Below are 16,649 nucleotides of genomic sequence, written 5' to 3'. Positions count from 1 at the left end.
AAAATAGACCTATTACACTTTAATGGCCTATAAGGAGGTTGCTTTAGTTGAATTTGAATGCTCTGAAATTCTGTTAAAAATGTCAATGGGTTTCTCAAGCCAAAATGTATTTCTGTCCATTTTCGCCTTAGATAATGTATGTTGATTCTGTAGTCAGCCATCTTGAGCATTAGAAATGCATGCCTGGTGGTGATGACCACCTGAGTAGCATCCAACTGCAGTTTGCAGAAGTGGGCAGGTCTGGATCTCTGAGATCCCGCCCCTCCCATTTTGGATCTCGCCCCTCCTATTTCTCCTATTATGGTAGTCTGTACAGTCCCACGCCATCCCGACGTCACCCTATTTGAGAATTTGCGCCAAATGTCTTCTCCGGCGAATGCATAGTAGCCTACACTGTATTCTATGCACACAGTTTGTATCGTGTCTCGTCGTTTGGAGTGCTAAATAAGTAAGGGATAACGGCCGACGAGGTGACCGGTTATACGAAATTAATGGCGAGGCGGCGGCTTTGAACTTTGGCGACGCGCTCAGCGCGGAGAGAAAGTTGCCTCCGCCAAGCCATTCATTTCGTATAACCGGTCGACCTCGAAGGCCGTTATCCCGCTTATCTGCCGTTATGGTAGGGTACTTTTTAAAATCTATTATTGTCGGTAAAGTTGTAGGAACCATGTTCTATCAAGATAGAATATTGCTGTGCTGGCGTCCAACTTGACGCGCGTTTGGTAGCCGACGCTGTGATTATTTAATTTTCCTTTGGCCCTATAGGCCTACTACGTTGGGATGGAAGTTTAAAAACAAAAACTTGCGAAGCATTTCTATGCTGAATCGACATATGTCGCATCACGCGTCTATTTCCCCCTGCTGATCATCACAGGCTAGCCACCTGTCAACTTCGTGCGTAAAAGAGAGAGAGATAGAGAAAGAGAGAGAGATTACCCACGCTAGGGTAATTTTTTAATAACTCTCCCCTTTCTCCACACGTGTTCCTTCCCCACAAGAGGAGAGTAGCCCAATTTAAAAAAGGGATGTTTTCGGATCAATAACAAAGGGAAGGCAGCGGGAAATAGCCTACATTTTAAAAGCCATGGGAGTGGAGCAGATGACGAGGTGACTCGTTTCGATACAATTGATGGCGAGGCAGATGCTTAGAATTTCGGTACAGGGTATTTTTGTCATCTATTGCTAGGCCTATCTGTAAATTTGTAACCTATGAATTATGCCAACTGCAGAATAATGTATGCGCACGTAGGCTAATCGGGCGTGCCTCTATCATATGCATGTAGGCTAGTAGAACTTTCAGGGCGACAGACTTGACAACCAAATGCATGAGTGTTTATTTCCATTTACATAGAATAATTTGTCCTTGACCTTACTTTCTCTTTCATAGCCTAGTAAAGGAGAAGGGATTGATCCAATATGAAACGGTCTCTGCAACTGCTTTAGGTTCCATTGATTTAATGATAATGGTATGCGCTGTTAGACGGTTAAAAACAAAAGGTTAATGCTGAATGTGTCATGTGTCAGGGTGTCAGTTTGGAAGCGGGGCAGATGCGCGAAGGATACCAAAGGCTACTGCAATGGCCTGCTCAGAGTCCAGTCCCCAATCCTAAAGAGATTGTGGCGACAGCATCCAGGCTTTGGGACTTTGAAGAATGTGTTCATGCTTTCGTTTTCAATGATGGGTACCTATGTTTAATTTCGAGCGGATCACACATGGAATAATTCGCCACTGCACAGGCGTTTTACTGCACTTTACTGTACCCGTCTTTCGATTTTTAGAAACTGGCACCACATATCTGGTCTTCAAACTAAGATACTAAGAAGATACACTTAATAATTATTCAAATTAGACCCATGCGTTAACAAATAGGCCTACTACATGTAGCTGTCCTTATATTAATTTCCCTCGGGATTAATAAATTATACTAAACAGGCTCGCGTGCTGTTCATCACGAGGTTCACTCAAAGCTCCCAGCTCGTGTTTCCTACACTCACCAAACCATTAGGCCTATACATTAGTGGAGTAGAGAGAATGGATCTACGATTTTATTTGTGAAAACTCTGCGTCTTTGCTCTGCACGGTGCAGTGACTTCCAGAGCTATTTTTCTTCCCGTGTAGAAGTTTAGCGCTGAATGACAAGGGGGAGGCAGTCGATGTGCTCAGGGGGGAGGAGGGAGATGTGATCCTGACCTGCCCCCCGCCCTGCACACTGCAGTTGAACATACTTGGACCACCTCGGTAAGCTGCATTTCTATAGGCTGTTGCTGCTTGTTGTGTCACGAGCTTTTCACGTGGGTTTGTTGACATCTATTGGATAAACCATTGGGATAAAAAGATTATTACATGTGTGAGGTGAATTAAAGAATCCTGTTATCTCCCTATTTGTTTAGTGATCATTTGCCTATGACATTTTTCTGTGATCTAGAAGACCTATAGGCCTAGGCTTATTGTCCGCCTGCATAATAGAATTTCGCTCCAAATTCTCGAGTCATGGCAATGCAGACAGTGTGGATTTGATTTATTCACCATTCGCACTGTTTTGATATAGGCCATCATATACCCGCAATACCCATAACACAGACCTACGTTTAGGCTATTTCCATATGAGGAAGCTGAGCATTTCGATCTTTCAAGTAAATAAACATAACAACAACAATGGTCTCAATACAATGGACTCGATTGCTCCCTGGTCCCTACCTGTGTTCTCCTGCGCGTCGTCTCCGAAATGGTTCCAAAGCGCATCGCCACAGTTCTGATTATCACGCAAATCATTTCATGATTGTTTGCTTTTGGGAAGAATGTACGAGCAGCAGGGGAGGATGCCTCACATCGTGTCGTTGGTATGCTCGCCGTGGCTGATATCGTTTCACAATAGCCTTCAGCAAACAATCGACTGTCAATGCTGGGGGGTTGTGCGCCAGTTCAATAAGCGGACAGTGGGCGTCTCCTCATAGGCCTATATTAGGCTATGATAAATTATTCACACGACACAAAATAGCGCCAAATTACAAAACAAGTATTCATGTAGCACACAGAGGAAAGGTCTATAGGCCTATTTGTCATTCAAGTAGGCTAGCCTATGGGATCGTGTTTCGTGGGAGGAAAATCGCACTGTTGAATCAAAACAGATTTTGCACAGGGTAAAGTGCAGCACATGTAACAAGGAGGACGAAGAGAAACTGCCACAGAAACAGGCTACTGCTCTTTATTATACTGACAACGTGAGTTTCCCAGGCTTTCACACAGCAGTTTAAAAAAACGTTATCTGCAGCCAATAAAACTCTCTGTAGCCACATGTGTCGCCAGTATCTTTATTGTTATTATTATTTTTTTTAATTAAAAGTGAAGACAGATATGGCCAGGGAAGCAGACAAGGGGGTACAAAGGGATCAGCTGTCTCGGGCCCAGGGAGATGGGGGACCCGTAATTGGGCCCTCATTACACTGACTGCATTGGATGGGGGGGCCTTTCAGATTACTTTGTCCTGGGCCCAGCCAAAGCTGTCAGCGGCCCTGATACGGCAAATATGAAGCTGGTTATTCACTCATATTGTATAGCCCACCACCTCTTTGCATTGTTCGATATCGCCTCATAGTAGTGATACATCGTATGACACCGAGGACCCAGTCATTTTAAAAAGTGATTAGTGGTTAATTGGTAGTAGTAGCCCTTGTAATTGATTTGAGTGCACAGTTCATGCACCTCATGCGCCCTCTACTGGATGACCGCTTTCAGTTCACTGAGAATTTCCGTAGCGCTTGACCACACCACGACACGAGGCTTCAGAAGCGTGCCTTCCTTGGATTCAACTCCGGCCTGCAACAGACGTTCCAGGGTGAACCCTTTCCGTGGCATGGCAATATCTTCTTCACGCATGCACTTGAGCGGGCACAAGTCGTTGCTTCCATCTCCAACGTAAATCGTCCGTGAATACTTTATGCCCAACTTGTTTTGGTCTTCAAGGAACTCCTCGAGAATCTTCTTTTTGCACATGTTGATTGGGCACTTTACACACTCGTGGGAATGGTAGCATTGCACCGTTATGTAACCACGGGTGTCGATACTACCTGGATTGGAAAACACTTTGTCAAATGCTGGTTGAAGCCCTGCTCCCTCCAAGACCCAGTCGATAAAAAGCGTATTGGCATCGGAGATGATGATACAGTCGATGTCATTCTTGTGTCCAGCTATGAACGTGAAGAGCTCCACCATACCGTCTGTGAAAGGTATCGTATTCATGACAGAACGGATCGCTTCTGGTGTGACGGCTTGATCACCTATGTATGACATAACTCTGCCCATATATTCAGTCCACCGACCCTTTTGATAGCTCTTTTTAATCGAGTCTGGCAAGCACTTGTCCGGGGTGCTTTGGATGACCCATGTGTCACAGTTGTCGTCCACAATGGTGTGGTCGAAATCAAATGCAATGAGAGTCTTCATCGCTTTCCAACTCCTCACTGCCCTGTAAAACACAATACCATTCATGAAAAAAATCGATTCTGTTGACGCTCGCTTGACAGCCTACAATCAAGACTAAGATTATCAGTGTTCCAGCTAACAGCGAGCTGTTTTGGAATTCACAACTCTTGCTTCTAGATGGACACAGATGGTTGATTTACATTTAATCGAAACTACAATTACGAACTTTACTTTTACAATGTCCTTTTTATCTTTACTTACGCTTTCGAAATGCTGCGCCAAGCCCTACGTTTCGTTTGCTTCCTACCGGTTCTTGAGTCGTTCACCTCCTTCACATACTCTGAGTAACTCAGCAAATTGATTGGCCAACATTAATCCCGCCTACAATAACCCTAGTCAGGGATTGGCATAGGCACACGTCAATCATTTGACATTTCCTGACTTGCAAGAATGCCATCACTCACAGAGCAACATTGGCTCTCCAAATAAAATAAACACAATCATAAGAGAGTACATTTTGGGTGATGCTGCCCCAGAACACCTTTAATGGATAAAACAGCTGATATTTGCACATTTATAATTACAAATCATACACGCCAATAAAAAAACCTTCCTGTTTCAATGGACATACCCGTAGAGGTAGAAAAATGAAAACACTTTCCCCTAAAACATAAACCACTGTCCCATGTCAAAAACACGTTTTGTTGTCCCATGAATGGCCCACTACCCACACGTATGTTCCTAATGTAAAAGTATTATTTATTCTACTATGCAATGCCATCTATTGTTTCTAATTGGCAAACGGGTTGGACTGCGGTGGTCTGTTACAGTTATAACACAGGAGGACAAAGGGGCAAAAGATTACCATGAAAATAAAAACACAACATGAAAATAATAAAAACCGCCTTATATTTTTGCATCACCGACAGCAAAGTCAGGTCTTAGCTACCACAGTCCCAAATTGAAAATACCATTTCAGTGACTGTAAAACACACTGTTGGATTCTGTGATAGTTTACAGTGTAAAATTTCAGTCAGAAGTGTCCCAACAAGTATAAGTGTCCTCTCTCTCTTTCGCACGCACACACAGACTATAAAACCGCTGTCACTATACTTCGCGGACAGCCTCTGTTTGAGACCTTGACAGTAATGAGTCTAGTCACTATCGCTGGAGCTTGACTGGTTCTTGCCATCCTTTCGATGGTCTCGATTCCTCCGGGGGCTCTGTGACTGGTCTCGCTTCTTGTCTCGGCTGCTTGGTCGTTTGGCTTTGGGACTGGCGCTCTTGCGGTGTTTGTTCTTGTTCTTGTCTTGGTCGCTGTCGGAGTCTCTGCTGCTGCTGCTACTGCTACTGGAGCTGCTGTGGTCTCTCCCCCTCCTCTTCTTCTCCTCCTCCTTGTCTCTGCTCCGCCGCTGGTTAGATGAGCGCTCGCGGCTCTTGGACTTTTTGTCCCTGCGTCCGTCCCGACTTCTGGACTTGTCCCTGCTGCTCTTCCTCCTCTCCTTCTCCTTCTCCCTCTCCCGTTCCCGATCTCGCCCCCTGTCTCTTTCTCGGTCTCGACTCTTGGAGCGCCGGTTTCTGCGGTCTCTGCTACGGCTTCGCCCCTTATCGCCTGTTCGGTCCCGCGATTGGCCTCGCTGGCCCTGGCCACGCCCCCGTGACCTTGACCTTGATCTGCGCCTCCCGTCCTTGTCCAGTGACCTTGAGCGGCGCCTGCTGTCGGTCTTGTCTGTTTTGGAGTCTCTCTCTCTGCTGCGGGACTTGGCTTTCTCTCTCTCTCCGTTCTTCATCTTCTTTTCCGCCTCTTCTTTCCGTTTGTCTTTGCCGTCCGTCTCAGAGTGCCTGCTCCGGTCTTTACTCTTGCTCCTGTCCCGGTCTCTGGTTCCCGATGTCTTCCTCTCCTTCTCTTTCTTGTCGTCCTTTTCTTTCTTGTCGTCCTTCTCCTTGCGGTCCTTGCTTCGGGAGCGGTCCTTCTTCTCGTCCGTGCGGCTGCGTCTGCGATCTCCTCCTCCGTCGCTTTTCTTCTCTCCGCTTTTGCTGCGGGATCTTCCCTTCCTTCGGCGGGCTCCGTCTTCCGCCTTCTCCTCGCCTCCGTCCTCCCGTTCTCGGCTCTTGGAGTGGTGGCGCCGGCTCTTGCGGTCTTTGTCCTTGTGTCTGGAAGGGCTGTGGGAGTCTTCTTTGCCTTTCTCTGAGGTCTTCTTGTCTTTCTCCTTCTCCTTCTCTTTGTCGGAGGTTCGACGATCTCGATTTCTCTCCGCGTTCCTTCGCTCTCTGTCGGAGTTCTTTCTCTCGGAGTCTTTGCCCTCGGGTTCAGATGTCGGCTTCTCTTTCTCCATGTCTCCCCTGTTGAAACACAAACAAGAAAAACAAAAAAAAGTCAGATGTTTGTGGTTGAACATTTGTGCGGCTTGTTGCACTCAAACGCGTATCCATTCAACAGTATGTTGATCACAGGTAGACAGCTTGGCTTTAGAGTCTGCCATGCTTAGCACAAGATCACTTCAGACACTTCCACTACACTACCTGATTTTCATGGCAGACCTCTTAGGCGGATAAGGAGTTTATTTACCATATCTTTTACACAGGGTGTCCCCAGGTTTGACCACATCAAATTTTAGACCTTTTTTTAGACCTATTTTAGACCACAAAAATTGAAAATTTAGACCAGCATCGCTCCCATTCCCAGTTGCCGCACCGGTATCACGAAAAGATAACAATAATTATAATGGCAAAAATAATAATAGTGGCAAAAATAATAATAGTGGCAAGTATTTAAGAAAAAGTCATAATTGTCTTATATTCCAACCATATTCCAGCAATTCTGGAGTGAAATTGTTCAGGGGGGGCGGCATATTTTTTCCAAGACAGAGCTAGGGTGCAACACACCCAACCTGAAAATACTGTCAACCCATAGTAGGCCCTAATATGCCATGAAGGTATGCTTGATAAAATTATTCCATTGGTACCAGTACCTAGCCTCACAATGAGACATATTTTCATAGTAGCCTATCTAAAGAAATGTGCCCTTTGAAAACAAGATATTTCTTCCATTCATGCAAGTCTACACTTGCCAAAACATCTGTAAATAAGATGTATAGGCAAATTGTAAATTACTTTGACAATACAGAAGCCTTGCACATTAAAACATTATGTTACTGTTACTGAGAGTTACTGTATGCTATAAAGCCCTACAAACTTCAGGTGAGGTTGTTGTGCGTGCAACAAATGAGCAGTGAACAGGCACTCACAGTCACCAAGTCTCCCATCTCTCCCCACATGAACAGGGCAAAATATGATTAAGTCCAATGATGACTTTATGAGGGAGAGCAACATATCTGTGTATAAAGTTAACAGGTTCATAACTTTACGGTTATGCACTTACGCAAAGCGGAGATTAGCATTTCTAGCGCCATAAAAAAAAAAAGTTCACTCTCCCCGTCGATGGAGAAAGTCACAGCCCTGCATGCGCGCACGGCGCAGGCACCTCCCTCAGCCCACCGTTGAGCCCTTATTCAAACTGTAAGCATGTTTCTATGATTCATAAAAAAATCTTCCAAGTTGACTACAGATAGATGCACTACTTACAGCTAATATGATTAGTTTCGCCACGTGATTCATTGTTTTGGCGAGACATTTGCGCATTGTTAAAATAACATAATAGCAATTATAGTGGTGGTCCGTGATGATTTGTAAGACGCAGAGAACACCTCTGCCAGAAGTAACGGAGCTCCACCAACCTTAATCGGCCCTTGGATTTGCCGCTGGGCACGGTTTGTGTTGCTGGCTGTCAATCGAAGTGGAGGTAAATCAATCCACACAATTCGGTCTTCTGGGACGACGCAATACATTTGGCACAACGTGGTTTAAGTGCCCAATTTTCCACGATGACCCAAATATCCTCAACAACCACTCTTAGATAGCCTACAAACAATCCTCCCCTGACCAGCTGCCTCACGGGCTAACAGAACCGAAATGCACAAGTGTCGTCTGCGCTTTTCACGCTCGTTCACATTTTCCAAAATGAATGTTCATGATTGACGGTCACGTTTCATACATTGCATTTCGCAGCAGACCGGTTGGGGGGGAAAAGACAAAAGAAATTTTAGACCTTTGTTAAAACTTTTAGACCTGGGACAAATATTTCAGACCTTTTTTAGTCTTTTTAGACCGCGCGGCTACCCTGTTTACAGGTACTGTAGGTAGGACGGGGTGATTTGCAATGCGAGGTACTAGCTTGTAGTTGCTAAAGCCTCGTTTCCCGTCACTAATGTAGACCTCCATGAAAGGTAGTTATGCTTAGATAAGCCTCCTTGAAAACATGTCTGTGTAAGCGAGGTAATCCTGCCCAGTCCGCCACTCGGGACTCGGACCCACGACCTACCAGTCAACGCACAGTACAATACCACCGATCTAAAGGTCCAAAGCTCGCTGCCTGCCACGGATACTGTATGAAGCTTCGGGAGGGAGATTCACTAACATTCTACTGGTGAACCCTGCTGGGTTGGCATCCGTTGCATCTGCAACAGTTTAGTATGCATGGTGTGTGAGAAGCATGTTTTATATAAACCTGGACTGATGGCTTTAAGGGCTCTTTACACCATTTCCATCACCATATACTGTAGCGAAGGGGGGTAGAGTTGCCCAGCCCGGTCTCAAACCCGGACCTTCTGGGGTAGTAAACTGGGATTTTGACCGCTCATTGGCGTGAAAGTCAGAAAACATCCACAACCCTAGTGATGGTCACTCCCATCACATACATGCTTTGTGTGTATGTATTAGTGGTCTGATGCATACTTGTCTCCCTTTATCCAGCGCTCTTCACTGGCGTTTCGTGTGCGCTGCACTCTCTGCGTGCGCTGCATCTCCTGACGCCAATGCGGCGGAGTCTCGCTGCGTCTGAAGCGGTCCCAGGAACGAGAGCGAGATCGAGACGGGGTGCGATACCTCTGCAAGACATCAAGGCAAAAGGAGGGGGAAAAAACAGAAGAAGAAAAATATGGATTTAACTCCTGAAAATCAAAATCAGTTTCTCTGCGTATTTAAGTGCAATTGATACCCAGGGTCCAGGGAGGGTACATATTTTTATATACCATCATGGGCCCTTTTTAAGTGAAGTCAGACACCTACAAACACTGGACATTTGAATGCCTTTGAAGCAGGTCAACCTTCACCCGGTACATCCACGAGTGGCATTTTTTAAACAATTTATTTTTTTAAGAAAAAAAAATCTGCCAAACAATTCCACAATCTTCCCTCCATTCAGCAGTGTGAGTGGAGAGCCATGGAGAAACACACAGTGGTATTCTGCACGAGTGTTGGTTAGCCAGTCTGCTCTGCACTCGCAATGGCTCAAGAGGGGAATGTATTGCGTGCAGTGTAGCCTACCTCTTGGCAGTAAACACAAATATCAACTCGATTTTTATTAAATTTGATATTGTTTGAAGGCAATATTGATATCGTGACATAAATTCAATATATTGCACAGCCCTACATACATGCTACTTTGTCTCTATAAGTCTGTATTAAGACCTGAAACCGGTAGTTGTTTTATCCTGATACGCTTCAAACCGGAACTTGTCTGAAGTCACTGTGAAAAGGGCCGATATTGTGGTAAGGTGTTTTTCTCGTTTCCTTACCCTGGGGCCTCTGCCTTTAATTCTTCTGCCGGAGCGAGTCATCACTAGCCTGGCGCGATTCTGTCTGGAGTTCAACATGGGCCTAGCAGAACAGAGGGAAGGGGGATAAAAAGAGGACAATTAAAGTAAATTAAGATGGAGTGGACATTTACATACCTTCTGAGAAGACGGTGTATTGTTTTACTAAATGCTAATAATTGAATAAACACATCTGCATAATGTCTCAGGATAACCTTTGACTTCATTTTGTTCACCAAAAATTCCATGTGAAGACCAACATTATGAATGGTCCATGGGAGGGTGTTGCTGTGAAGCACCCTAAAATACCATATATGTGGCGAGTGGGGAACCAGATTCAAGTCCAATCCAAGTCATTTCCCAACCCTATCCCATCTCCCTCTCCCACCACTTTCCTGTCTCATCTACCCTATATTATCATAATCAAAATAAAGCCCAGAACAACCAAGTCTTTTTTTTTATTTAAACATGGTCCATAAGTTCAATATTTTGAGAGATATTTCATAGCTTCTAATCAACATCATAAGACTTTTTAATAGTTTTATGTTGATAGTGCACATTAGAGCATGACATGGGAGTGGATTTTCACTCCCATCCCATCCCGGTACCAAAAAAAAAATCCCATCCCGGACTGGAGTAAAAGAAACAAATCCCATCCCGTCCACTCCTGAAAAGAAGGTTTCCCAATTCTGCCTACTCCCACGCAAAATCAATCCCACTCTCGTTTCGTCAAAAAAACACGAGGCTTTTTTAATGAAAAATAAGCGAGCATTCCAGCTCCTGTTCATTTTAATTCCCGCTCCTGCCCCCTCCCAATCATCTTTATTCCCGCTCCTGCCCGCTCCCATTCATCTTTATTAGCGCTCCTGCCCGCTCCCATTCATCTTTAAAATCTTTACTCCCATCCTGTGGGACCCACAGGAATTCCCGTAAAATGTCATCCTCTAGTACACATTTGAAGCCAACTTTTCCCACAATGCCGACATCCATCAGAACTCACCTGTCCCTCTGTCTCTCCCGTTCCCGATCTCTGTCCCGCTCCCTTTCCCTGTCCTTGTCCTTATCTTTATCCTTGCCCCTGTCCCGCTCCTTGTCTTTCTGTTTGTCTTTCCCAGAGTTCTCCTTGCTCTTGTCCTTTCCGGCGGCGTCCTCTCGGGGCTGCGGACTGCGTCTCATAAGGAAGCGGTTCTCTGGGATGGCCGGTACTTCCTCTGGGCGGATGGTGGACAGGGGCGGGCCTTCCGCCTCTGCCTCTTCCTCCTCCTCGGCCTCTTCCTCAGATCTACCACGACAGAGAAGAGCGATCAATTAATCCTAAGTCGATCGATAAGGTCAATCAACTAACGATTAATGAATTTATCCATAATTTCATCCTAATTTCAAACCATCAGTCTTCAACAGACATGTGTTCAACAGCCATTCTTAAGTAAAGACTGCATGAGTAGTGGGGGAAAAAGCGACATTCTGCAATATCAAAATTAGCCAATTGTGATATTCTCTGCAGGCAGTTTGTGAACGGATAATGTTTAAGCTTAGCTTTTACTCTGTCTGGCTTGCACACAAGCAAGCAATATGAGTTGCAAGTGGCACACTTCATTACAGTCTTTTCTGATATGCAATCACATCAGTTCAGTTTAAATCTACTTCATGAATCAAATGGCAGCACGAATGCAACAGTGGAGTACTAACCCTTTCTTATCTTTCTTTTTGCGTTTCTGTTCCTTCTTTTTCTTCTTGGCTTCCTTCTTGTGCTTCTTCTTCTTCTTCTTCTTGGATTCTTTCTCCGAGTCGTCAGTGTCTGAAGAGTCAGACGAGGAGTCGGAGTCATCCTCGCTCTCGCTGGAAGCAGACTTGTGGCGCTTCTTCTCCTTCTTGGGAGCTACATGGAGTGAGATTAGAGAGCGAGAGAGAGAGAGAGAGAGAGAGAGAGAGAGAAAGAATAGTGCTTGGTATATTACACAGCAATACAGACACCCAACTATACCCTTACAGAAATTATACATATTTATATCCCCGAAACGCGGAGCGTCGGGGATGTAATGGTTTTGCGTGCGCCGCCGCCGCGTCCGCCGCGTCCGCCGCCGCGTAAGGTCTTTCGTGTTAACGCGATAACTTTTGAACGGATGTTTGGATTTGTCCCAGATTTTTTGGGTGAATGCTCTAGGGCAGGTTCATGAACTGATTCGAGTTTGGAGGTCAACACTTTCAAGATGGCTGAATTCAAGATGGCCGAATTTTTGTTTGGTCCATAACTTCTGACCGGGTGGATGGATTTGTCCCAGATTTGGTGTGTGAATGCTCTAGGGTAGGTTCATGAACTGCTTCGAGTTGGGAGGTCAACACTTTCAAGATGGCTGAATTCAAGATGGCCGAATTTTTGTTTGGTCCATAACTTCTGACCGGGTGGATGGATTTGTCCCAGATTTGGTGTGTGAATGCTCTAGGGTAGGTTCATGAACTGCTTCGAGTTGGGAGGTCAACACTTTCAAGATGGCTGAATTCAAGATGGCCGAATTTTTGTTTGGTCCATAACTTCTGACCGGGTGGATGGATTTGTCCCAGATTTGGTGTGTGAATGCTCTAGGGTAGGTTCATGAACTGCTTCGAGTTGGGAGGTCAACACTTTCAAGATGGCTGAATTCAAGATGGCCGAATTTTTGTTTGGTCCATAACTTCTGACCGGGTGGATGGATTTGTCCCAGATTTGGTGTGTGAATGCTCTAGGGTAGGTTTATGAACTGATTCGAGTTTGGAGGTCAACACTTTCAAGATGGCTGAATTCAAGATGGCCGAATTTTTGTTTGGTCCATAACTTCTGACCGGGTGGATGGATTTGTCCCAGATTTGGTGTGTGAATGCTCTAGGGTAGGTTCATGAACTGCTTCGAGTTGGGAGGTCAACACTTTCAAGATGGCTGAATTCAAGATGGCCGAATTTTTGTTTGGTCCATAACTTCTGACCGGGTGGATGGATTTGTCCCAGATTTGGTGTGTGTGAATGCTCTAGGGTAGGTTTATGAACTGATTCGAGTTTGGAGGTCAACACTTTCAAGATGGCTGAATTCAAGATGGCCGAATTATTCTTTGGCCCATAACTACTGACCGGGTGGATGGATTTGTCCCAGATTTTGTGTGTGAATGCTCTAGGGTAGGTTCATGAACTGATTCGAGTTTGGAAGACAACACTTTCAAAATGGCGGAATTTTCATTTGACCCATAACTTCTGACTGGGTGGATTGATTTGCCCGGTAACACCTTACTTTAATGGTTCACCATTTCAGTGAATCTACCATATTAGGTACAGTGTAATAACCAATGTAACAATATTTAATACCATGTAATACTAGTGTAATACCAGTGTAACAATATGCAATATCAGGTACAGTGTAATAACGAGTGTAACAGTATGCAATACCATGTAATATAGTGTAATACCAGTGTAACAATATGCAATACCATGTAATACCACTTACGCACAAACACATGATGTAAGTAAAAAAATTACATTGTATTAAATATTGTTACACTGGTTATTACACTGTACCTAATGTGGTAACTTATGTCCACTGAACCATTAAAACAGTATTACCATTTGCCCCATTTTTTGCTTCATTTTCACAATAGTCGTTTGGTTTTAAGCCTATGCACGTCATGTCACGTCTGTATGTATCATATACGTTTACAAAATGGTGGACGGGAGTGGTAGGAATGATGGGGGACTGGAAGCGTCGCGTTTCGGGGATATACCTTAAGCAGTCGAAGGCGACTGCACAGGCAGTCTAGTTGAAATTACGATAGGAATATGAAATGAAGGAACTTAAAGTGGAGTGTTACTTCGTCTGCCTACACGGTGGTCAGAAATTCGAGAAACCTGACCTTACGTATGCTCGGGAAAAATAGCTTTAAAGCCCAAACAGTTATATCGATCACGCAACATGTCTTGAAGGTGGCATGTGAAAGCGGAAACCATACCTTTGGGTTTGGGGACCAGCTCACCGCAGTTCATCATCTTCACCTCGCTAACGGGTCGGTTGTTGGGGTCCGTCTTCTGAGCCTCGATGGTCCTGATGATGTCCTGGCCGGAAATCACCTGACCGAACACCACGTGGATGCTGATTGGATAAGACAAAAAACACAAATCGATCAATAGCTAAGTACTGCCAGCCAAACAGATAAGAAAAAAACAATGCCAGGTAACACTTCTAAAGTGCTGTGGATAATGTGATCACACTTACCCGTCAAGGTGAGGTGTTGGCTTTGTCGTTCTGTTGCAATGAAGACCAAAGAGTGCGTCAGGTCACGTAATTTCACATAGATGCATGCTAGGCAGGACTTCAAGAGACCAGATTTTTACTTTCACTTTGGGTTTCACGGGTTAGGCATCATCAAGAACAGCAAGAACATTTCAATCAGAATATGTAACTTAAGAATGGTAACACTGAATAAAAAGGAAGACAACAGACATATTTAGCATACAGGAAAAACATAATCACAACATTTCTCGAGTTTTAATAAAGACAAATTTCTATCATGGTAGTCAATGATAACACATGAATATTGTGTTAAGATGAGAGTATAGTGGTGGGAAAAAAAGCAGAAGTGGTGAAAGCATAGAAGTGATTTTGGTGTACGTGTCATTCAAATTAGTCATTGCAATACACAATTTCAGCATGGAAAAGTCCACGGTCAAACAGAAGTTTATCTAGTATTTATAAAGAAATCTGTGAGTCTCTTACATGAAAAACTGAGATCCATTAGTGTCCTTTCCCCTGTTGGCCATGGACAAAAGGAATTCCTTGTTGTGTTTGACAGAGAAGCTCTCATCTGTCACAGACACAACGTTTAAAATTTACAACACAATCTGACATCTTAGTGAGGCTCATATTTCAGATATTATAGAAGTGAAAAACACCGACCGAAAGGGTAATATTCCTACCTTCAAAGAAACCTCCATAAATGGATTCACCACCTCGGCCATTGCCTTTGGGAGATACAACAGCACTGTTTTGTACTATTCATGAACACAATTACAGAACGATATTGAATGTTTTCAGCAAAAAAACACTTACCTTCGCTAAAATCCCCTCCTTGGATCATGAAATCTTTCACTACTCTGTGGAACAAGGATCCTTTGTAATGCAAGGGTTTCTGGGTGCCCTTTCCGACACCCTTCTCACCTGACAAGGAAGAAATGTGCCATATTATTCCTTCTACCGACAAATTCAGAAAATGAAATCCCACTCTTTCAAAAAACTGTCACATCAGCAGTACATCTCTAATGCGTTTAATCAGTGACTCAGATTATACTGTATGCATTTTTAAATAGAAAAGTATGTCCTTATAACTGCCCTCATACCTGTGCATAGGCAACGGAAGTTCTCACACGTCTTCGGACACACATCAGCAAACAATTCGATCACCACCCTTCCAACTATGAAACACAAATTGACACAATGACAACGTGGTAGCTACTAAATGTGCAATGCAGTTAAACGGGTGTTAAAGACACTTGTTTAAGGTGTTGTGCAATATGGGTCTTCTTGGTATTACCTAGCACGTTGTTGATACTGATGTCAAAGAAGCAGCGTGGTCGCTGCACCTTTATCCCCATCACGCTGTAAACAAAAACATCCCAAGTTAGTGCCCCAGGAGTAATTCCCAGGTTAGTTGTTACAATGCAAAAAAAACATACAACAACTTTGAATGCAGTCTGTACTCGCCTCATAGCTAATAACACTTCCACAAGTGCACTTACTGAGACGCTGCCAGAAGGGACCAACATACACTTTCACAACACTTCCTTTCGACAGTCAAAGTGAAAGTAAACGACACATTACCCATGTCCAAAATGCCTGCCAGTTAACAGCGATTCTGTAAATTTGCCATATGGGACGCTTGTTCTACTCATACACAACATTAACGCGATCTCTATTACAGATAGAACTACGCATTAATTCATTCAAATTTAGCGTGATAGCTAACTAGCCTGAAACCATCACTCACTATGATCATCCAATCGTGTAGCCAACCAGTGTTCGCTAATCAGCTGCATCAGTACGGACACGATCTCAATTAAACAACGAGGCATGCTTGCATTACACGGGGCTACATAGGAAATGAAACCCAGGCATATTAATGTTTAACGTGGTTCGACTTTCAAAATGGCATTAGGGCTGCATAACTACTGACTTATATACAGTGTGCATAACCTATGCTAGCTTGGATCAAGTTAGCTGACTGCACGTCGCGAACTTAGCTGAATTTGTACATAACCACAGGAGATAAGAATAACTGCGTCGTCCCGTCGGTCACAGCAAAGAAAAAAAATCAACACACTTCAAACATTACCTCTTTAAAGGAGAGGACGAATGTTACCAAAGGGCAAACATTTACGCATGAACTAAATACAAAATTAAACACGCGTCAAATTCAAGTCCTCCTAGACCTCGGTTTCCAAAGATGGCGCTATGGGCCACTGCAATGCATGCTGGGTATTGGTCCGTCAGGGAAAAATGTCCTAATTGACATGTGGGTTTTTTTCTTCTGTTCCTTCTGCTGAAGGACTAACACAAG

The 16,649-nt window shown here is 44.2% G+C and overlaps 2 protein-coding genes across 2 annotated transcripts; both read right to left on the bottom strand.

Moving 5' to 3' along the window:
* Nucleotides 1–3,298: 3,298 nt before the first annotated feature.
* Nucleotides 3,299–4,766, bottom strand: phospho2 (phosphatase, orphan 2). Its single transcript, XM_063211789.1, has 2 exons — nucleotides 4,685–4,766; nucleotides 3,299–4,466 (listed from the first exon to the last, which is right to left on the bottom strand). Exon 2 carries the CDS (start codon nucleotides 4,442–4,444, stop codon nucleotides 3,716–3,718), a length of 729 nt encoding a protein of 242 aa, XP_063067859.1. The 5' UTR covers nucleotides 4,445–4,466; nucleotides 4,685–4,766; the 3' UTR covers nucleotides 3,299–3,715.
* A 168-nt stretch (nucleotides 4,767–4,934) lies between these two features.
* ppig (peptidylprolyl isomerase G (cyclophilin G)) lies at nucleotides 4,935–16,580 on the bottom strand. Its single transcript, XM_063211788.1, has 13 exons — nucleotides 16,425–16,580; nucleotides 15,627–15,691; nucleotides 15,433–15,507; nucleotides 15,146–15,253; nucleotides 15,013–15,057; nucleotides 14,813–14,900; nucleotides 14,312–14,341; nucleotides 14,049–14,188; nucleotides 11,767–11,956; nucleotides 11,078–11,359; nucleotides 10,060–10,141; nucleotides 9,218–9,369; nucleotides 4,935–6,766 (listed from the first exon to the last, which is right to left on the bottom strand). The coding sequence occupies exons 2-13, from the start codon at nucleotides 15,685–15,687 to the stop codon at nucleotides 5,578–5,580; spliced, it is 2,442 nt and encodes an 813-aa protein (XP_063067858.1). The 5' UTR covers nucleotides 15,688–15,691; nucleotides 16,425–16,580; the 3' UTR covers nucleotides 4,935–5,577.
* Between the last annotated feature and the right edge of the window lie 69 nt (nucleotides 16,581–16,649).

This window comes from Engraulis encrasicolus, chromosome 12 (assembly GCF_034702125.1).
Source record: "Engraulis encrasicolus isolate BLACKSEA-1 chromosome 12, IST_EnEncr_1.0, whole genome shotgun sequence".
In the NCBI taxonomy this organism is placed as follows: domain Eukaryota; kingdom Metazoa; phylum Chordata; class Actinopteri; order Clupeiformes; family Engraulidae; genus Engraulis; species Engraulis encrasicolus.
This window is presented reverse-complemented; position numbering and strand designations above follow the sequence as displayed.

What these genes read in the sequence shown, in the direction of transcription:
- phospho2 (XM_063211789.1), bottom strand. Translation starts at nt 4,444, where the DNA reads ATGAAGACTCTCATTGCATTTGATTTCGACCACACCATTGTGGACGAC.
- ppig (XM_063211788.1), bottom strand. Translation starts at nt 15,687, where the DNA reads ATGGGGATAAAGGTGCAGCGACCACGCTGCTTCTTTGACATCAGTATC. An exon ending in AGGAGGGGATTTTAGCGAAG is followed by an intron (nt 15,058 to 15,145) that starts GTAAGTGTTTTT and finishes TATCTCCCAAAG; the next exon opens with GCAATGGCCGAGGTGGTGAA. An exon ending in AATGGATCTCAGTTTTTCAT is followed by an intron (nt 14,342 to 14,812) that starts GTAAGAGACTCA and finishes TCATTGCAACAG; the next exon opens with AACGACAAAGCCAACACCTC.